The following is a 21,567-nucleotide window of genomic DNA, read 5'->3' on the forward strand; positions in this document are numbered from 1 at the left end:
GGGTTGGAGAGACAGTTAGCCTGTATAGTACTGTACAACACAAACCAGGGTTGGAGAGAGAACTAGCCTGTATAGTACTGTACAACACAAACCAGGGTTGGAGAGAGAACTAGCCTGTATAGTACTGTACAAAACAAACCAGGGTTGGAGAGATAACTAGCCTGTATAGTACTGTACAACACAAACCAGGGTTGGAGAGAGAACTAGCCTGTATAGTACTGTACAACACAAACCAGGGTTGGAGAGAGAACTAGCCTGTATAGTACTGTACAACACAAACCAGGGTTGGAGAACTAGCCTGTATAGTACTGTACAACACAAACCAGGGTTGGAGAGACAGTTAGCCTGTATAGTACTGTACAACACAAACCAGGGTTGGAGAGAGAACTAGCCTGTATAGTACTGTACAACACAAACCAGGGTTGGAGAGAGAACTAGCCTGTATAGTACTGTACAACACAAACCAGGGTTGGAGAGAGAACTAGCCTGTATAGTACTGTACAACACAAACCAGGGTTGGAGAGAGAACTAGCCTGTATAGTACTGTACAACACAAACCAGGGTTGGAGAGAGAACTAGCCTGTATAGTACTGTACAACACAAACCAGGGTTGGAGAGAGAACTAGCCTGTATAGTACTGTACACTAGCCTGTATATATTCCCCCACAGTCTCCCCAACACCTGAATTGTTGTTATGTTTGTATACCGACACATGAACCACTCCCCACATATCTCTGTACCAACAACAGTATGGCTTATACTCACACACAGTTCAGCTTCATACTTAGTTTCAGACACTTATACATTGATTTATGGATTTACCCAAAACAATATTTTTACTATTTTTCAATACATTTATATATCATTTACTTGGCTACATTCAGTACGGTAACTAAAAAAGAAATAAAAGAAGGAAACTGCAGAACCTATCACATTATACACTTAGATCTGTCAGCTAACTAAACATGAGTCAAGGACCTTCCCATCAGCTATATATTACATAAATAGATTCATTATATACATTTCCCTCCTTATGATTCATTTATATTGCACATTATCTGGATACATTTTCAGTTATTAACAAAAACAACTTTAATGATAACAGACAAGACCTCTCTGGTTTCTGATCATAAATATTAGGATGATAAAATGTGCCATGTTTAATTCATAACATGATATTATCAACAGTAACCATCAAATGTCAAATAATGTTCAATCATTATTTATGATTACAAACTACCAAATTCCTCCTGTGATGCTTTAAAGAGAGTATAATGATGGAGATTGGATGAAACACCAGCTTTATTCAACACTGACCAGCAAATGTCTAATACAAAAATATCTTAAGTATCTGATGATATATTCAATCTTGATATTATCATCATTATGATACAAATTATACAAGTCGGCTAGCTATATATATAGCTACGTATACACATACATGTATTGACTATCAATTGCGAGGTGTGGTGTACTTTAAAATTTAAGAATCTTTGAAAAATATACTTGAACAGAACTAATATAGATTACAGCTTAAAAGTCTATTTCATCGCAAGGTCGTCTTAGAATATATCTTATATCTGTCTATAACAGATCAGGGTCGGGAATGTAGTTTTCCAGATATTTTTTACGATCTTTGATCACACATAAATACATACTCATGCAGACTCTTTTGATTCAGGATATACTTCGTTAAGTTTGTGTGATTTTAAATTTTTTTCAAAATTGATAAAGACAAGACAAATCTTGGTTTTCAGACTCAGGAATTTCAGGAAGATTTCGGTCCAATCTTTTTATAGTTGAAATGTGTAAGTAGCTTTTTTAGTGTGAGAGATGCTAATTCAAGATGACAAGTTCATGCTATAACTGAAGTCACCAGATACCTCATAGAGATAGGGTATCTATGAAATTCAGTAGAAAACCTCTGGTCACAGATATATTCTACCTGGGAAGTGTTCAACTATTATCACTGTAATACCGAGGTTTTATAATTCTGGCAGGATATCAAAGTGAGGTGATTAGCTTCCTGTACAAGTTTAAAACTGAAATAGAAGTTAGATTAGATTGTGTGAGGGTGGAACAGAGATGTGGAAGGGGAGTGCTTGGTACATCTGATTTACCTCAATCAGACTGATGTTGCCACAAGACTAGTTGATAATTAACACATCCCCTCCGCTAACTCTCCCATCAAACTGATCCTAATACACAACACTTAGAGCTGGTTAGCACTTCTACTTTTCACATAAGTTTATCACATTCTTAATGTTTATCAACATTAAATTCCTGGCAAATAGGCACACATTTCCTTTGACTTAGTGTTGGGAATCGGTTGAATTTTTGTGATCGATCATCACTTGTGTGTAACCAATCGATGATCGATTAAAATCGATTAATTTCCAAATGTATTTTTTGTATTCATGTCTCAATATTTTGTGAAATGCTTTCAACAACAATTTCAGTAACTAATAAACTGATACACCTACATGTATACTATCTCCTGTGTGTTTATTTGTTTATTACACAGATAAAAATGAACCAAAATTGTTTTTTTTTAATAATTTTATTCAACACAGAAAAAAAACAACAGAAGGATTGTTCATTGGAGTATTTTAAGCTAACTGGAAATTTTTGCATGGGATGTAAAATGCTTTAATCCATCCGTTATCGAAAGTCTAATCTACTTTGAAAACGAAAGTAGAACTGTGACTTATATTACCATTGAAGGAATACGACTTTCTGCACATTTTACAAATAATTTTCGTCATATTTAAAGTATCAGTACTTAACGGACCTTCTGCTTCTTGTTTTCATTAAAAACCAAAATGTTTCCATAAAACAGACCCTGTGCGTTTACCAGGAAGAAAGATCGTATACGTTAACGTTGCTTCCATAGCTAGTCGTTTATGTTCTCACAAACAAAATCTTAGTCATCGGTACGTTTGCATTCCTCCTAGTATTCCAACACTGTACCAGTTATTGCGATGCATGATTTTGCATGATACAAGCATAACCATTTCTCGCAAGCGACTGTATTGTAGACATTGTCAAGCTGAATTTGCTTATGTTTATCTGAAATCCGGCTAATATATTTTCATAAAACCTGATGTAGGGCACTTCCGACGAAACTCGATTACAGATTTCTTATTCGATTAATTGATCAAACGTCTCAAACAAGTGATACTCGACGAACTCAATTAATCGGAACACCACTACAGTTTGACTTACTCCAAACAACTTAAAGTAAAAGCATATGCCATACAAAACATTTCTGTAAATTTCAGTATTCATAATCATAATATACATATATGCATTGCCTGGTAGTAAATTCAAATATAAATGAAATACTGTGTTTAGTATTGGTTTCATACGACACATACTGATGATTAAGGATAGTCATTGCTCTTGACTGACTTTTCTACTGACTAACTATAAGCAGTGATATATTTGTAAGTAGTCACAGCCATAACATCTACCTACAGACTATGACCATCCCATTCCTAAACATATATCACACACACAGATATGATCCCAGCATTCCAGAATAAATCGGCTCCCGTTATAACAATATGCCCCATATCAAACATACATGCATGCAAAAAAACATTCACACCCATTCCCAATGTAGCGAAACATTTTTTTACTCTTGCTGTACTGTCAACAAGTATGATACACGCCAAAGATCAAGCTCTAATCACATTGTGAGATCATATCTCAGAATTCCGAGCCTGGTCTCAGTCCAAGTTCTTTCATACACCATTGGCATCACCAAAAAGTTTGGTGGCCAATATATAAATATATATCAAACAGCATATGGAAGCGTGCATGGATACTTCAGCGCCACCTGTGGGACTACGAGGAGATATAAATTGTGGGGTCCATCTCATGATCAGTACTCCCCGCCCAGCCAGCACTGATTGGAGAAAATATCAAAGGACTTATAACAACTATCACATGGCTCAACTACCATTTAACCATAGATATTTCAATATGTTCACAGAAGACATAAAACACAAGTATGTCAAAGACATCTTATTAAATGTTAATGGTATTACTAGGGAGGAAGTCTGGCAGTGATCAACTTCCATACAACCATACAGTAATTATAACAATTTCATTGTTTAGCAGCATGAAGAAATCAGGCAACATTTTATGGATTTTTCACTAGATATCTTACAACTAAAATCACTAATGAATCCATTCAAGCTGCAGAGAATTACAACATCATAGAAAAGCTCATGTGAAATGCTATCATAAAAATCTTGTCAGAATTTATGAGCAAATTTAAGTGCTATTTTGCTATGATAATAAATGTTTATAAGGAAACAAGTTAAATGAGACAGTGAACAATATGAAAGGTTTAAATAACTGGGGTGACAAAAATGCCCTAGCTATGATCGGAAACACAGTGTTCAAACCTTGATATGAACACAGTGATACAAAACAGGAGAATCTTTTCTGGAAAAGACCTTCAACCAATGGGATAATTATGATAAGCAAAATCAAATATAAAGTTGTGAACAACCATGCGATTCAAAGGGCCATACAATAATTAATGTATACAGCAAAGCTGTTACTCCAACTGGCCAGGCAGTACTCAAACACAGAATCTTATCATTACACAAAATCTTATCATTACAAATTATCATTACACATTATCATTACACAAAATCTTATCAATATAAGTGGTTCAGTATGAGAGAGATGCTTTGGAAAAATGTGATGCAATGTGAGCAAGGGGCAATAACTCTGAAAATAGTGAGGACAGACATTCAATCTTTGTGTGTGACACAAAAAGGCAATCTAAACTACAAGAGGATCTTTCATTAAGAGAGATAATTTGAGTCACATGCATGGCCTGCTTCAGATTAACAGAAATGGACTTGATTATTTCTTTCTTTACACACTAGTATGATTTACATGTAAAAGAAGCTTTCATATCCAGTTCAGTGTACAGGTACATGAAGTTTTATTTACAGACTGGTTTCTTTTTAAATATGTCCCCATAAAATGTGCATATTATCCAAACTATTCATTTCAAATTCAAAGGTAATTCTATTTTCAGTTTAGATAATTATGAAAACATCAACAAGTTTAAAGTTTCAACGTTCATCACCTAATAGGGCTTGAAGACCAACTCCAGACAAGCATGGCTATATTTCACATTTGGCTTCAACATTTGAAACAGTTCCCGTGGCTACAAAATTGCAAAGGTCTCAATCAATAGCACCAGTTATATATACAGTACCAAAAATAGGTCCCCAAAGACGTGAGTGGGACAATTTACCAGGAAATTAGGATTGACTTTTCTCCAGGTTCACATCCAAAGATCACCCTACTTCAGCCAAACCGCTGATATCTTCCACAGAACTGTATAGCTGTCTTGAGACAATTACAACACCATAAAATTGCCATATAGAAAACATAAGCCCGCAGCAGGTAGTGGAATTTGATACCAGGTTGGAGGATGGCAGATTCACAGTTGATATATGATTAAGGATAAGAATCTAGTCTTTTTGTTGAGAAGTTTTATCAGAACAATAATGAATAAGAACCAAATTAAATCTATCTGTACAGTCAGAATAATCTGTATCATCAACATTTATCAACATCAAATGTAGCGGGGTTAGTTAGTATAGATCTCCTCAATGACCTTTTTGGCTACTTTTGTATTTCTTTAAGTATATAACTCAGTCAGATAGGAATATAAACCAAACAGCTAATCAATTGAACACTAAAAGAACATGAAGATGTCAACAAAAGTGTTTAAGGAAGACCAATTTTCTTAGCAGCAAGTGACACCGGAAAATATCAAATACCACCCCAAAACACCAATAAACTCCAGAAATTTAACAGAATATTCAACATGAGCCTTTATTATTATTAACACTGATCTGCTCTGCACAGGTAATGATATATTGAGCCCATGCCTTCATCCAAAATAAGAACATATTGACAGAAAAAGCCATTGTCCAAAGAAGTACAGTTGAAACGGTCCATTCTTTCCAATACAATCGGTAATATCCAATATAGATGAGTCACAAGTTTATCAGTGACCATAGCCAGCAGTATTAGTATAGTTGACAAGTTCTGAACCCTGCCAAATGTTACCTAAGCTACCAATAGTACAATCATTATAACTGATGTAATTTCTTGTAACTTGTAAAAGGCAGACAGAGCTTATTCAATTTTCCAATTAACATTTTCTTGTAACTTGCGAAGAACAGTGAAGGCTAAGTCAATTTTCTGTTATCAATTTTATTGTAACATCCAAAGGACAGTGATTATACCAGGTAGCTGTTCAATGTGATAGCATTCCTCGGGGAAAAAGAGACCCAGAATTGTGGCTCACTGTTCTCATATATACTAATCAATACATTTTCCCTGAAGAACTCGGGGAATTAGAGCATATATCATCATTAGATGACCATTACAAAATAAATGATATCCCATTCTTAGATTGATGAGTATATGCCATGACCAATATTACTGTATTCAGCTGATAGAATGTTATCATCAACTGTGTAGGGGACAAGAAGGCTAAGATTTATATCTCACTGAGACATCTCTATTACTTTGCAGCCAAGCTTTTGTTATATGACAATGGCATGGAAGCAGAAATGTTTAAACTTGAGTGAATATTTGCTTCTCACGGAAGCTCGAATGGAATCGAAACTTGCTTTAATGTCATCTTTATGCTGATACTTTCAAAAACATTAAAATCTACGTTTTGAGACTTCAGCTTTGAAAATGACATCAATTTGGAAAAGAATGTTTTACAGCAGAAAGCTAAAAAGTCTTTTGTAAGGAATTGCTCAATTTTAAGAACTTGATTTTCTGTTGATGACTTAACATTGCTAAAATTTAAAGATCTCATTGCATAAAACAGTTCAAATTATGTTGTAATCTACTTTACAATAATACATCAAACCAACTTACAACTGACCTATACCCTATGATAAATACATTTTTATATTTTGACAGAGTGGTTTCTCTCAAGCATGAAACGAGAAATGTCAGAAGACAACATAGCTCGCCAAGTAGGTTGAAATGCAGAATAAGTTTTTTAAAAGTAGGTCAAAGGTCGTGGTCAAGAACAACAGGTCTAAAAATGTAGTGCCAATGACAAAGTCTTGTCACAAGGAACACAAATAAGAAACACCTAAGCAGTATCCTTATTGGTTCTGCCAAAACACTGTTTTATAAAAACGCTGACCTGGCTATTTCTGGGAGTATAACACTAGCTCCCCTGCACTTTGGTTCAATTGAACTAAAAATTTAGAATCTGGTCCAAAGAGACGCATCATGTAATCTAAAGTGTTCTTAGCTCCTATTTTCGTATATTTATTCTCCTCCCTATTATTCTTTTGATATTCTGCAAAAAGGAAAATACTTCTTGTGAAGTGCTTATCACTGTATTGTATATATAATCACAATAGGAATGTGAGTGACAGTCAGCCTGAAAGCCATTTGTAATGATCCTGCCTCATCCTGCCAATAGGACATACCAAAGGAGAAATCTGGAAGTCGTTTTTCACCAGACACCTCTTACTTATAAACCTACCGGGCGAACTTGGCCTGTGTTCAAAAACCCCATGTCATATCTTGCATAACTTTCCCAGGCAAACCCCTACCTAGTACAGAGCACCCTGCCTATATGCATACATGTCACTTTGTCTTGTGCTTTAACAATTAGACGCTTGAACAGCCCTTATTTTGTGTACCTTACACGAGATAATCACTGGGTTTTACGATAATGACTGCCCCAAAGTGTCTACCTGGCATTAGCTATTACAGGGTAAGGCTAAGCCTACATTCACGATCCGTCTGTAACCATGGCTTTGAGGTTTAAGTCGCTGTAACAGCTACGTGTGCAATGGTTTACAGAAGTCACAGGTGTACAATTATGTTCCTGCTTTTCTTGAGCTCTCCAACAACATTTTTTCATGTTTCATTATAAAGGCACGAGGCACTTTCACCAAAGCAATTTATTTTCTGACTTGGTTATGTAGTCTGAGGAAGACTTCATAAAAACATTTACATTACAAATGTGGAGAGTTTAAAAAAGCTGTACTTAATAGATTTCGTTTAAAATTAATGATGTTTGTTCAAACTGCTAAACAAAAATTTCTCATAATCTTTGACTGCTGACAGGTTGGTGTAAAAATCTCCAGATTTATGACAAAAATTGTGACATGAAACAAATGAGCACAAAAAGCTAAATACTGTTTTAAGAAGATTTTTAAATCCATATATTTGAATATCAAATTCATATAATAACTAAGATAGTTTCTCATCTTTATTTCAGTAAAACAAATTGTTTAATACCTTTGTTGACGTTTCAACTGAAGAATGTTTCCTATTTACACACCCATTCTCCACTCCTATATTCATGCACACTAAACCTTTTTGACAACAAAAGTCAATGTCCTACCTCGGCATTCTTGAGGGACTTGATGAGTATCTGTACAGTTTCCTCGTAAGATCTGCCTGTCATTCTCCCCAGCTTCTCATACATGGCTCCAAGACATGCAATGGCTGCACTGTCAATAACAAAATTGACGAAAGTTATTACACATATAGTCTTAACAGTAAATATAGGTAATTCTCACAAACAAAACAACAATTTTTCAATTTACAACTATTTCCACTACCGATAAAAGGCAATTTTGAACAATTTTGTGTAATAAATGATGCTGTCATTGTTAAAGATATTGGGTATACCCAGCGACTGGAAATTCTTAATTTTTAGTGGTACAATGTACATATTTGACACTGTATTCAATTATTCCTGTGGAAAACTTCACTTTTACACTAGTCAATTTAAGAACTCCTTTCAAAGGTTCCTGGAATTTTTTTATATTTACAATGCTTTTTTTTTTTAATATTTTTATATTTTTAATGTTTACTGGTTTGATCATGCTTTATTTCCATACTCTAGTAACAATACGTCACTCCACATCCAGTTTAATTTGTAATTCTAGCAATTCGTCAAACATTATACAGATTATGGATTTCTGCATAACATTCCTATCCACAAAACATTCCTTTAAAATGTACAGATTATAGTCTTCATTGGAACATCTCCCTGATTTCATATGTACAGTTAAACCTGAAAGACCACCTGTGGCTCAATGCAAGACTGATTCAAATTGTGATCTCCCAAGTTTTTTCTTTATCTTCATTCACTTCTAATAATGCAAGTAATGAAAGTCAATCGGTACAAATTATCTATAAACAGATTACATTTTTATATAAAGTAAGCTTACATAGTCAACCTTAAGATATTTATGGCGGGTTCTAATCCTGTAGAGATATAATTTTGCACTGACTAGCCGTCAAACACCTGTCTGATATTCACAGCATCCAACGGGTGCAATATTTCAGGTATGTTTTTTTATAATTGTTGAACACACTATCAACCAGAAATCCTGGAGAGAGACTTGTGTTATGGGCCTCAAGAGATGGACAGACAGCGAGACAGGGCGGTTATGTTAGCAACTCAATCAAAAGATGTTTTAGCCTGGTATCAACTGCTGGGGAACCTGTGAAGGGATGTTCTGAGTGTTTACATTGGCCCTGTCAGGGTATTGGAATCAAATGCTGTTTGTGGAAGTTAAAAACAGCTTCAATTAACACTCTGTGGTCCTGTATGACGTAATCGTAAGGGCGTTGTCTAAAAAATAAATTAAGAGGATTTCTTGTATGTACCTTTTGAATACAGCATATTTTGTCTCTTACATAATTTCATAATTAAAATACTTCAGATTATATTGGTTCAATTGATATGTAGAATAAGATCTTGTTTATAGAGGTTTGCAGATTATATAGGTGCAGGCATATACTTTCCAAAGTTCCATTTTGCACATATACAGGTTTACAGATTATGGACAGTCTATTGCGAATGATTTATACTCCAGGCGATCATTTGCTCTGAATGTTTGAATTAAATAAATAATTTGTTTGATTTCAACTTTGTTATGTTAAATATCTTTTCGAGAATCAAGCGATGTGAAGTGCTATATATACATGAAACCTAACATAACTTACAACAGCATGGGTAATAAAGTACGACGTATTCCGGGTGACCATCCGGGATCCTCGGGACAGTACCTATTGTACTTAAATTAACTACATGTAAAACGTCGTCTAGAAGTTAATTAGGTCCTAGTTCAACCACAATATCAGTGTTCAGTGGGTTTTTTTTGTGTGTGAAATTTCGGTGTTTTGTGATATAAAAACACTCTGATATATAAGTATATAATCTATCACTCTATCATTACTTTAACGGCGATGTTTGCTCACGAACTAAAGATTACAGTAGGTTCAAAATGGACGCCATTTAGTATTTTTGTCATTCTTATACAAATATTCGCGAGAGATTTGAATTCGCGTTTGACTCTCCTCGCGAATTAACGCGAAAATAAATCCCACACGAAATATAAGTGATTTACAGTATACATGCACAGGTTCAACAGACATGTTTAAAATGGGACTTAATGAATGTCTGTTTAACACAGGTTTGTAAATTATACAGCTTTCTATGACAGATAAATCTTTACAAAGTGACCAACTGGAGGATTATACAGGTTTAGATTTAATATACAAGGTTTCTTTTCGATTGATTACAATACAAATGTAGCACAAACGCATTGCTCAATTTACATAGGAATCACCTCCATAATCTTTTCTACAATATTTATAATGTAGGATGTTTGCAACATAAGTAAATATGTCTTGTGGTGGATGCCATTTATACAATTTCTAGCAGATTTCATATCACCAACCACAGTTAAGGCCACTATATTACTTTAATTGGTTAGCTTAGGATAAATGTTTACCTAAAAATAATCCAAATTGGAATCTATTATAAATATTTACACTGCTATGCTATAAACACCAAGGCCAATCAATGTCAGGGAAGAACATGTATTTTAAGGATAAAGGGCACAAAGGTCAATTACAATATCAGAGTGGAGCTTTATCTTTATCAATTATGGAAAATTCTCTATGAAGTATATTCCCTATATGAAGTATACATTGTTTGTGGATGATTTATTTTCCTGGAGACTTACAGGCGTGTTGGGAGATAACTCGGCGAATCATCTTTGTTCTTGATGATGTCGTTGCATTTATTAATTGTGTTAAAAAGTTCGAAGGTATCGCCCACACTAAACAGTATGGCAAGGTTCCGTGCCAGTAATTTGCGACTTGGCGGCCCCGGAGATTCACTGATCTGATTGGTCAACTGTTCCACAAGTTTCTTCTGTTTCTCTTTAATGTCCGACTGAAAAACATAATGAAAAAGAAATACCTATAATTTGGACGCCATACAACATAACCGTGGGGCAGGAATCGGCCTGTGTTGCGTGTATCACATGTAATTATTGGCAGTGGGGTAACTTCCTGTGGGCATCAAGCTATGAATGCCTGCACACAGCATTAACATCACAAGCAGCCTCCGTAACCCCAGCCATTATTCACATGACCCAGTTATCTTGATAAAGATTACACACTGGAGATCGAAACAGATACAAATAGCCTTAACATCTATTGAAGTTCCCCTACTGCTCTACCTTTATACCATCTTAACAGGTGGTTTCTTATATCCAAATTATTCCTCTGTAACCTCCTGGATTTTGGGGTCTGATTTATACCAATCTATATAACAACCACCTCCATTAACCTTAAAATGGCGTTAGATCACAGATACAGAATGTTCCTGTTTCACAATATTGGTATAAAACAATATTTTTTCATGTCTAAAAGTTACACAATTGCAAAAAGGACAACAATCCTTATGTATAATAGTAGAATGTGTTAGTTATACAGACAGTATAGACAAAGTTAAACCCATCTAAATAAAATAATAATCCAATTGTGATTATTTAAAGTAAAACAAAAATCGTTGAAATTGAAGAAACACTTTAGTTTTCAAGGTCACTCAATTTCAAAGAAGTTTATATTATAATAGGCTTATACAACTATCACTACACATACAGATAACCTTTCTTTGTAAGGTGAATTAGAAATGTTTATTCAGGAATATCAGTACCTGTCTCAAACTATACTGATCTATACTGAGACAAAGCTTAAGTCAGACATTGAAATCTATCAGCTTTTGGATAAAATGTCATTGGAAACTTTATAAACGGGAAATTACTGAAAACAGGTCCATAGCATATACTGTATACTGGGCTTTATTTCACAATTCCCATAGTAAAGAGAACGTATCTTTAAATGTACAGACTTAACAATCTCAAATTACCAAGTTTAAAACTATGCCAAATTGTACATCTCATCAATGAAATAAAGTACATGTAGAATGCACCAGTAATAATTCACGTTATGTGAGAAGATCAATAAATAATAATTGCTTGGAAATTATCTTTTGACCTTTATTATTCTAACTAAGCTAGGATCAATAAACATTATCCATGTACACCTCTACAGCCACTATTTCCTAAATTAACCCAATACAGACGATAGATGTAGACGGAAGGAAGTTCAAATTGAACATTCATATGACCATAGTTGTTGCAATTGAATACTTGAACCAAGCTACACTAGCTTGCAAATATTGAGTTAATTTCCCAACTTACATGCATTGTATCCTGCAAAACAATATGTTGTAATTAATAAACAAAATTTTACATGATTCTTAAATATTTTGAATTCTAAAATGTTGTAAATTTCAGTTCAAAACGTTTATGAAAATATCATTTTAAAACTTCACTGATCATTTCTGCTAATGTATCGAATGAGCTACAATCTAATCCCTGATTAACAAAAGTTAAATCCTCATTCAAGTTAAGCACCGTATAGTGGTCAGGCTACAATAAGTATCAATGACCATCATATAGATAATACCCATACATGTTATAGCCCACTTCTATATAGCCGGACTTCAGTCATCTCCACTAGTGGTATAATAGTGTGATCCTGGACTTTGTTAGTGAGTTGACAGGGCAAATCAATTATAAAGTGGGTATTAGCTTAATGGTATGCTGGGCAAATCTTCTGGATCTGTATAATGAGAAGTCAAGCACTTGCTTTCTACGAATCCATAATAGAAGAATATATCAGTTTTCCAAGCCTTGCTGGCTGGGCTTTTTCAAAGCTTGCTTTATAGCTCAAGACAGATCTGTCAAAAGGAGCTTCCTTAGGGACCTAGCAGCTATCTGACTGATACATGAACTCATCTTGATATCAATATTTAGTAACTATACATGAATCATTACGATATAAAGAACAAAACAAACAGCAGCTCAGAGAAATTTCTTTATATTTGAATTTTTCTTCTTTTTTCTTGAGAATAACTTCTATTCTGTTTAATGAATCTCCTTACAAATTAAAGCACATTATAATGGTTTTAAATGTCATATTTAATTTGAAACAGTGAGACACTATGTCTGAAAATTTCTACCCTTGATTATGATACAAAGTAGTTTATTTCATATATGTTATACTAATATTTTATAATAAAGCACTGTTCAACGAAAACATACCAATTGTTAAATTGCACGACCAGAACCAATGTTTAAGGATTGACTGACCTAACAAGAATTTAGAATTTGACAATCTACTATTTCCAGAACAGATGTATCTAGAACTATCCTCAATATTAATTCTGCCCTCCTTATTTTCTTTACAACAAGATACACCAGGGCCTTATACTAAAGATGGTCACATTAAGATTTAAATAGTGACCGGGATCAGACAGTGGCTACGTACATAACATGGCTGACAGAGGCTGGTTTAGACAGATGCTGGTTTAGACAGAGGCTGGTTTAGACAGAGGCTGGTTTAGACAGAAGCTGGTTTAGACAGAGGCTGGTTTAGGCAGAGGCTGGTTTAGACAGAGGCTGATTTAGGTAGCACACTACAGTAGGACAGCCTGGCCATGGGCAATTTTTTTGTTAAGCAAATAACTCCTGTATTATGATATGCATAAAAAATGAAAAAATAAATGTACACTATGATTGGTATATATTTAGTATGAAGAAGTACATACAGGCTTCACATTTGTTAAAACAAAAATTAATAAATTGGTTCCGGATTTTAAATTTCCAGATTTTCCGCAAGTGTGTTTACACAGGAAATTTAATTTGCCTACAGCGAAAAATGGATGCCCACAGTAAAGGCGAGATAGCGGAAAAACTTAATTTACAACATATGTCAAAACAAGATTAATTCTGTCTTTGGGATAGAGATATTTAATTCTAAATGGGTTTCAAAAAAAAAATTGTGTAGAGAATTGTGTCTTTTTGGGTCAAATATCATAATATTTTGCAAGTTTTGAGCATTTTTTAAGCTGTTACCATAGTATTCACAGCTCTAAAAATCACAGAAAATATCAGTTAACTTATCCTTCAGAGCTGTATTAAAATTGCAAATGTTGTACAGATTACAAATATAATATACTTTATTAGAGTTTATATGTAGGGTTAACTGGCAATGTTTACATATCTAAGACATGTGTCATATTTTTCAAAATTGGGTATTTTTACTGTACACCGCTACCTTAGACAGACGTTGGTTTAGACAGGCTGGTTTAGACAGAGACTGGTTTAGACAGGCTGGTTTAGACAGGCTGGTTTAGACAGGCTGGTTTAGACAGAGACTGGTTTAGACAGGCTGGTTTAGACAGAGGTTGATTTAGACACAGGCTGATGTTAGACAGAGGCTGATTAGACAGAAGCTGATTTAGACAGAGGCTGATTTAGACACAGGCTGGTTTAGACAGAGGCTGGTTTAGACAGAGGCTGGTTTAGACAGAGGCTGGTTTAGACAGAGGCTGGTTTAGACAGAAGCTGGTTTAGACACAGGCTGATTTAGACAGAGGCTGGTTTAGACAAAAGCTGGTTTAGACAGAGGCTGATTTAGACGGATGCTGGTTTAGACAGATGCTGGTTTAGACAGAGGCTGATTTAGACACAGGCTGGTTTAGACAGAGGCTGGTTTAGACAGAGGCTGGTTTAGACAGAGGCTGGTTTAGACAGAGGCTGGTTTAGACAGAAGCTGGTTTAGACACAGGCTGATTTAGACAGAGGCTGGTTTAGACAAAAGCTGGTTTAGACAGAGGCTGATTTAGACGGATGCTGGTTTAGACAGATGCTGGTTTAGACAGAGGCTGATTTAGACAGATGCTGGTTTAGACAGATGCTGGTTTAGACAGAGGCTGGTTTAGACAGGCTGGTTTAGACAGAGGTTGATTTAGACAGAGACTGGTTTAGACAGGCTGGTTTAGACAGAGGTTGATTTAGACAGAGACTGGTTTAGACAGGCTGGTTTAGACAGAGGCTGATTTAGACAGATGCTGGTTTAGACAGATGCTGGTTTAGACAGAGGCTGGTTTAGACAGGCTGGTTTAGACAGAGGCTGATTTAGACAGAGGTTGGTTTAGACAGATGCTGGTTTAGACAGATGCTGGTTTAGACAGATGCTGGTTTAGACAGAGACTGGTTTAGACAGGCTGGTTTAGACAGAGGCTGATTTAGACAGAGGTTGGTTTAGACAGAGGCTGATTTAGACAGAGGCTGGTTTAGACAGAGGCTGGTTTAGACAGAGGCTGATTTAGACACAGGCTGGTTTAGACACAGGCTGGTTTAGACAGGCTGGTTTAGACAGAGGCTGATTTAGACAGAGGCTGGTTTAGACAGAGGCTGATTTAGACAGAGGCTGGTTTAGACAGAGGCTGGTTTAGACACAGGCTGATTTAGACACAGGCTGGTTTAGACAGAGGCTGATTTAGACAGATGTTGGTTTAGACAGATGCTGGTTTAGACAGAGACTGGTTTAGACAGGCTGGTTTAGACAGAGGCTGATTTAGACAGAGGTTGGTTTAGACAGAGGCTGATTTAGACAGAGGCTGGTTTAGACATAGGTTGATTTAGACACAGGCTGGTTTAGACAGAGGCTGGTTTAGACAGAGGCTGGTTTAGACAGATGCTGGTTTAGACAAAGGCTGATTTAGAAAGAGGCTGGTTTAGACAGATGCTGGTTTAGACATAGACTGGTTTAGACAGAGACTGGTTTTCATGTATCCTCTCAGGAATTGAAACATACCAATATCACATGTTTACCATTTCTGAATCTGCAGTTACCATTCATCGCTTCAAAACAGTATCTATTTTATTTAACTGTTATCTTCAGAAAACAAATTAAAGTCAACAGACTGTTTTTAATTGGCCATAGGAAGGAAATAATACTTACTTTTTGTGCAGCTATGAGAACTTTATCCAGAAACCGGAGCCATTCAAAGACAAACACTGGTCGTTTGTTCTCTGGAATTTTCTTTAGTGCCTCCTCGTTGAGGAGGAGGCTGTGTGCCAGTTCCATCATTGAATGTTCACAACTGTCCTCTGGATCTAAAAAAGAACCACAGTCAATGAATGTCAATGCATTGGGGAAAAAAATGACATTACAATTTCCTGTTTATCATTTTAATAACATATTAAACATTTTCACTTTATAGACATCATCAAAAGTAAGATAAAAATAAAGATTTATATGAGTATGGTCCGAGAGAAATACCATCAATTCAAACTGGGATGATCCACAAAATAAACTATCTTTAGTACATCAAATGTCCTGCATACTTTGGAAAGTTTACTAAATATGTTCCAGAACACTCCTCTCAGTATTAATCTATAACCGGACACATGAAAATTCTGGTTTCAAAATTCATTTTCCAGAAATAGATGTGTACTGCATGACTAACATATTAAGGCAAATTACACAATAATGTGTGTGCCCATTCGTGAGAATACCAGCGTATGAAGCTGAGGTTGACCTCTACCAATATAGAGACTGTATGATGTAGTTTCATATTTCATGTAAAACAATCCATCAAAAGATTTTAAATAGACAATCCTCATCAAAATGGTACATTTCATATATAAATTCTAACATGTACATGTAGCATGTTATATAACTGAACACACAGTGAGAACAGTGACATTAGTGGAATGTTTAATTTGGCTGTTCTACAGCTAAACCACAACACTGGCTGTACAATTGTACACACAGGAATGTCCCTCGTGTAAACATACATACCATTACATAAAATTGCTATACATTGCTCACTACTGTAATGTATAATAGTTTGCTGTATGTGTACGTATATGTGGAAGTAGTTGTGGATAATTGTTAAAAGCCTTCCCTGAAAGATATTTTTCATTCATTAAAGGCTGAAAATGACATTCCTTTTATTTACTGAAGATGTACAATGCTACATTCAAAATCTATATCAGAATCAATGGTATCTGTGACATCTTGGAGCGATAGTTACTGAAGTCAATATTTGGTAAATTTAGATCTTGGATCAATGACCCCTGTTAATTTGCTAATTATAAACATAATTACCTTCAGTGTAATACATGTTAGAATAGTCGACCAGAACACCCTGAGTCGGACAACAGCTTCTAGCATATAAAATGATCTTGATTCATATTTCCATGATAAAGATACACATTGGGCTGTGCCATCTTAGACCCTTAGACTTCATGGTCATACACATACAGTGATTAAGAGTTTAGAAGGAGTGTTTCAAACAGCTATAGATAAGTATACTGGGAAAACCATAACTAAATCACAACATCATAGCAATAGCCACACACAGTACACTTCTGCATGAAAAACAGAATTCTTGGAATACAAGGGATGGAACCTTTGAAGGGAAAGAATTCTCTTCGAAACATCTCGAAACTTTCTTTCCTGTCACCCAAACTTTCTCTCCTGTCACCCAAACTTTCTCTCCTGTCATCCAAACTTTCTCTCCTGTCACCCAAACTTTCTATCCTGTCACCCAAACTTTCTCTCCTGTCACCCAAACTTTCTTTCCTGTCATCCAAACTTTCTCTCCTGTCACCCAAACTTTCTATCCTGTCACCCAAACTTTCTTTCCTGTCACCCAAACTTTCTATCCTGTCACCCAAACTTTCTCTCCTGTCACCCAAACTTTCTATCCTGTCACCCAAACTTTCTCTCCTGTCACCCAAACTTTCTTTCTTGTCACCCAGTCTATACACAGTACCTCCATGGACATATAGTTAGGTGATCCTGTGGTGAGGTCATCTAATCCTGATCAACCTCTTGTTGTTTAGCCACATGCATGTACTGACCAGCTCTGGCGGTCAGTAAACACAGTCTAGGCAAACATCTGTTATCATTCAACAAGACTGGACTTCCTCCCAATCAAAACACTCCATCATGTTCTAGATGAAAGATGAAGATCTAATACAGATAAGCTGATAGCTGTTCAGTTCAACACCCCAAAATTTTTCTCTCATTACCATACTGATCCACAATTCATTTTTTTTATCGCCTTACTGCCAAAGCACCTGATTCTAATCTGCAGGCAATATTTGGTACATGTATATATATACACGTATACCATACTCTTCCAGTACATGAACGTGCACAGTGTCAATGAAGAAATTGAAAGCACTAGTCTTGGAAATTTCATTACTTGTTGAAAATCTTAATTTTCTGAATTCAGAGCTGAAAATAGTTGGCAAGCTGATAGTTGTAAAAGAGTTCCATGGTAATTAAATCAGGGCTAGCATTGGTACTTGTCTGAAAACATGCATGGGTGAACATTCTTAAGTCCACTCACTTGGCACTCAGAACCAGGTACTTTACTGCAAATAAGCATCACCATTTGAAACTAGGTAGGTACATCAAAAACAGAAGAACAGGGAATACCATTTCCCTAGATGTGGTGGAATTATTCACAACTACTTTGTATAAGAAAAGTAAACATCAAATTATTTGTCTTCCCCAAGCTGTACACACAGTATACCATCTATACTTCAAATTTCCTTGTCAACTTTACTGTTTTTTCATCGCCATATTGATCAAACATTTTCTGCAACCATGGCAAGAAAATGTGGCACAGTTAATTTAATTTAAGCAGCATGCCTACACTACTGTATATCATGAGGTCCACAACAGCAGGACACCAACCCAGTTTTGCCCCTATTTACACAAACTAGCTCCACATGTTCCAGCCTACCATAAAAACTTTAGACAGTACTATATAGTTACTGCAATATTGATAAAATTCTAATTAATTAAATCATGTTATCATTACCACTCAAAAACTATCAAAACCTCATAAGATTATATTATATACCTGCAGGCAACTTGAAATTTTAATCTCAAAACAAGAGTTTTATATACTGCATCAAATCGCACAATACAAATGTATTTCACCTGATCATCTATGTAAACATATACAATTGCAACTGTTCAATGAATTTTGGCATTTTCTATCAGGAGTATGAAAAATCCCATTTTTTTCTCATTTTGCTTGGCCAGACTGATCTACAATTTTACATTATATGAAATTTTATAATACAAACATAATATACACCAAAGGTCATATATTTAAATTTACTTTGTACACAACTATAATGTATTTATCGTACCAGATTACATAACTCATTATAATTCCATTTGTAGTTTGGCTGATCTACAGATATATTCAGAAACAGATGAGAGTACATTAAAACTAGGTGATTTAAATGTCTGTGATCTTGATATGAATGCCACCATTAATTTTACCAGACCTTTAACCAAGGCACCTGATCTGCTGCCCTGTACTGTGATTGATGAGACCAACAGCACTTCCTGTGTGGGACTTCATATCCCTGTTCTGGCTACCTATACCAGCAGGTATAACAATCACTGAGGAAACACCTGGCCAGATTCGTTCTCCTCTCTCTCTGTCTCTCTGTCTCTCCCTCTCTCTCATTCACCTTTCCCTCCAGCCTGTCTTTTTCTGTCTGTCTGCCCCTCTCTCTCTCTCTCTCTCTCTCTCTCTCTCTCTCTCTCTCTCTCTCCAGCCTCTCTCTCTTTCTCTCTATCATTCACCTTTCCCTCCAGCCTCTCTCTCTATCATTCACCTTTCCCTCCAGCCCCTCTCTCTCTCTATCATTCACCTTTCCCTCCAGCCTCTCTATCATTCACCTTTCCCTCCAGCCTCTTTCTCTCTCATTCACCTTTCCCTCCAGCCTCTCTCTCTCTTTCTCTCTCATTCCCCTTTCCCTCCAGCCTTCACCACTAATGGTGCCTGTCTCACAGGGCCACAGTTTGCCAATTCATTTCGGTAGAATGCCTGGAAGCAGACAACATTCTCAGACCAATCTGTCTGAAACATGCACACATAAAAAACCAGGTTTGGATCCTAAAGTTGTGCAAAAGCATTTTAAATTCCTTTCATGCCATACAGAAGCCAATACTTTTGCCTCAACGATCTACATCTTTAAAATTCCAGCTTTTCTTGTAACTTTCTATCACAATTGTTTCACTGGCAAGATTTTCATTAATGATATAAAAATACATTAAAGAGGAATGTAATTTTCAGATTTTGATTAAATTGTTAAAAGTAACATTTTTATATAACTTATTTCCAATATTTGATATCTTGCAATTGTTTAATTTACATACTAATCTGCATAAATTCATACTTTAATTAAGTTCAAGAACCCCTAATTAAATAATTTCACATATGCATAATTGTCATAATGATTGAAGAATGAAATTAAATACATGCTTATAAATGTAATCCTCATAAGTAAGTATATGGTGGAGGTTAAAAAAACGTTATCTCCATCAGATAAATTTATATATTTGTTGGTATTTCTGTCTATAGTTAATGTAGGACAGTCTAGGCAAAGTAGAATTTCAACTACAGATACGTTTTTTGTCACAAGGTGTATATATCTATTTCATGCATCCGGTTCCTTATTTAAGCTTTGAATGTTCTACACATACACCCAGGCAAAAAATAGAAGCTTGTGAATAGTCAATATTAGTCACCTTCAACTTCTTCAATTTCAAGAATCGGTGTGTCCATGATCGTTTTAAAATGCTGCAAACACTCAGAATCAAGCCAAACATAGGAGTGCTAATCCAGATCTTTGATCAAATATCTCCATGAAACAAATATCTATCCTATCATGAGTACAGGTTTGATATAAATTCCCACTTCAAGTCCAGCAATTGTTTTGGTCCTTATTTGGATAAAAGACTGCTGATAACACTCTAGGTTAATCCAAAGTCCACAGACAGTTGAATGTCTACTGGAAGATCTGGCACAGTACTGGCAGGATACAGAGGCTGGGTACACACACATGTACCCCCACCACCTATGTGTAAATCACACATGTAAACAGACTAATGATAAATAGAGGTACCTATTAGTCTATCATCATCCCTCTCCTCCGGTGCAGTTACAAGGCTACTGGTACCTTGGTACTGATGATAGATCTGGTGTACACAGTAGAGGTACAAAGCCCAACTGTGTTGTCTAGATTCTGATAATACCTTATCACATGTCCTGGTTTTGACAGCCTGTCTGCCCAGTTGATGAAGCTGGGGCAAGTGAGTATGGATTCAGTTACACAGAAACACTATCATTGTGTGCCTTATCAACAGGGTACCTTCTCACATGTCTAGTCTCCCTAATTATCTAGACAAGGCCTGGGACAGTACAAACTCCATAAAACACCTACTAAACAAAATTTTATATCCCCTCCACCTACAATACTATAGCCCAGCTTG

At 35.7% G+C, this 21,567-nt stretch overlaps 1 protein-coding gene across 4 annotated transcripts in view; it reads right to left on the bottom strand.

Moving 5' to 3' along the window:
- Positions 1 to 21,567, bottom strand: part of LOC117323283 (HEAT repeat-containing protein 5B-like) — a 76,545-nt gene that overhangs the window by 44,806 nt on the left and 10,172 nt on the right. For 2 of the 4 annotated variants that reach the window (XM_033878406.1, XM_033878405.1), the window contains exons 1-4: positions 20,824 to 21,104; positions 16,213 to 16,367; positions 11,073 to 11,284; positions 8,432 to 8,540 (exon numbers count right to left, since the gene is read on the bottom strand). In XM_033878406.1, the coding sequence (XP_033734297.1) occupies positions 8,432 to 8,540; positions 11,073 to 11,284; positions 16,213 to 16,367; positions 20,824 to 20,860 (513 nt within the window). In that variant the 5' untranslated portion in view covers positions 20,861 to 21,104. Of the gene's footprint in view, positions 1 to 8,431; positions 8,541 to 11,072; positions 11,285 to 16,212; positions 16,368 to 20,823; positions 21,105 to 21,567 lie in introns of those variants that run through there. The other 2 variants (XM_033878407.1, XM_033878408.1) reach the window with 2 other exon arrangements.

Source organism: Pecten maximus, chromosome 3 (assembly GCF_902652985.1).
Source record: "Pecten maximus chromosome 3, xPecMax1.1, whole genome shotgun sequence".
NCBI lineage: Eukaryota > Metazoa > Mollusca > Bivalvia > Pectinida > Pectinidae > Pecten > Pecten maximus.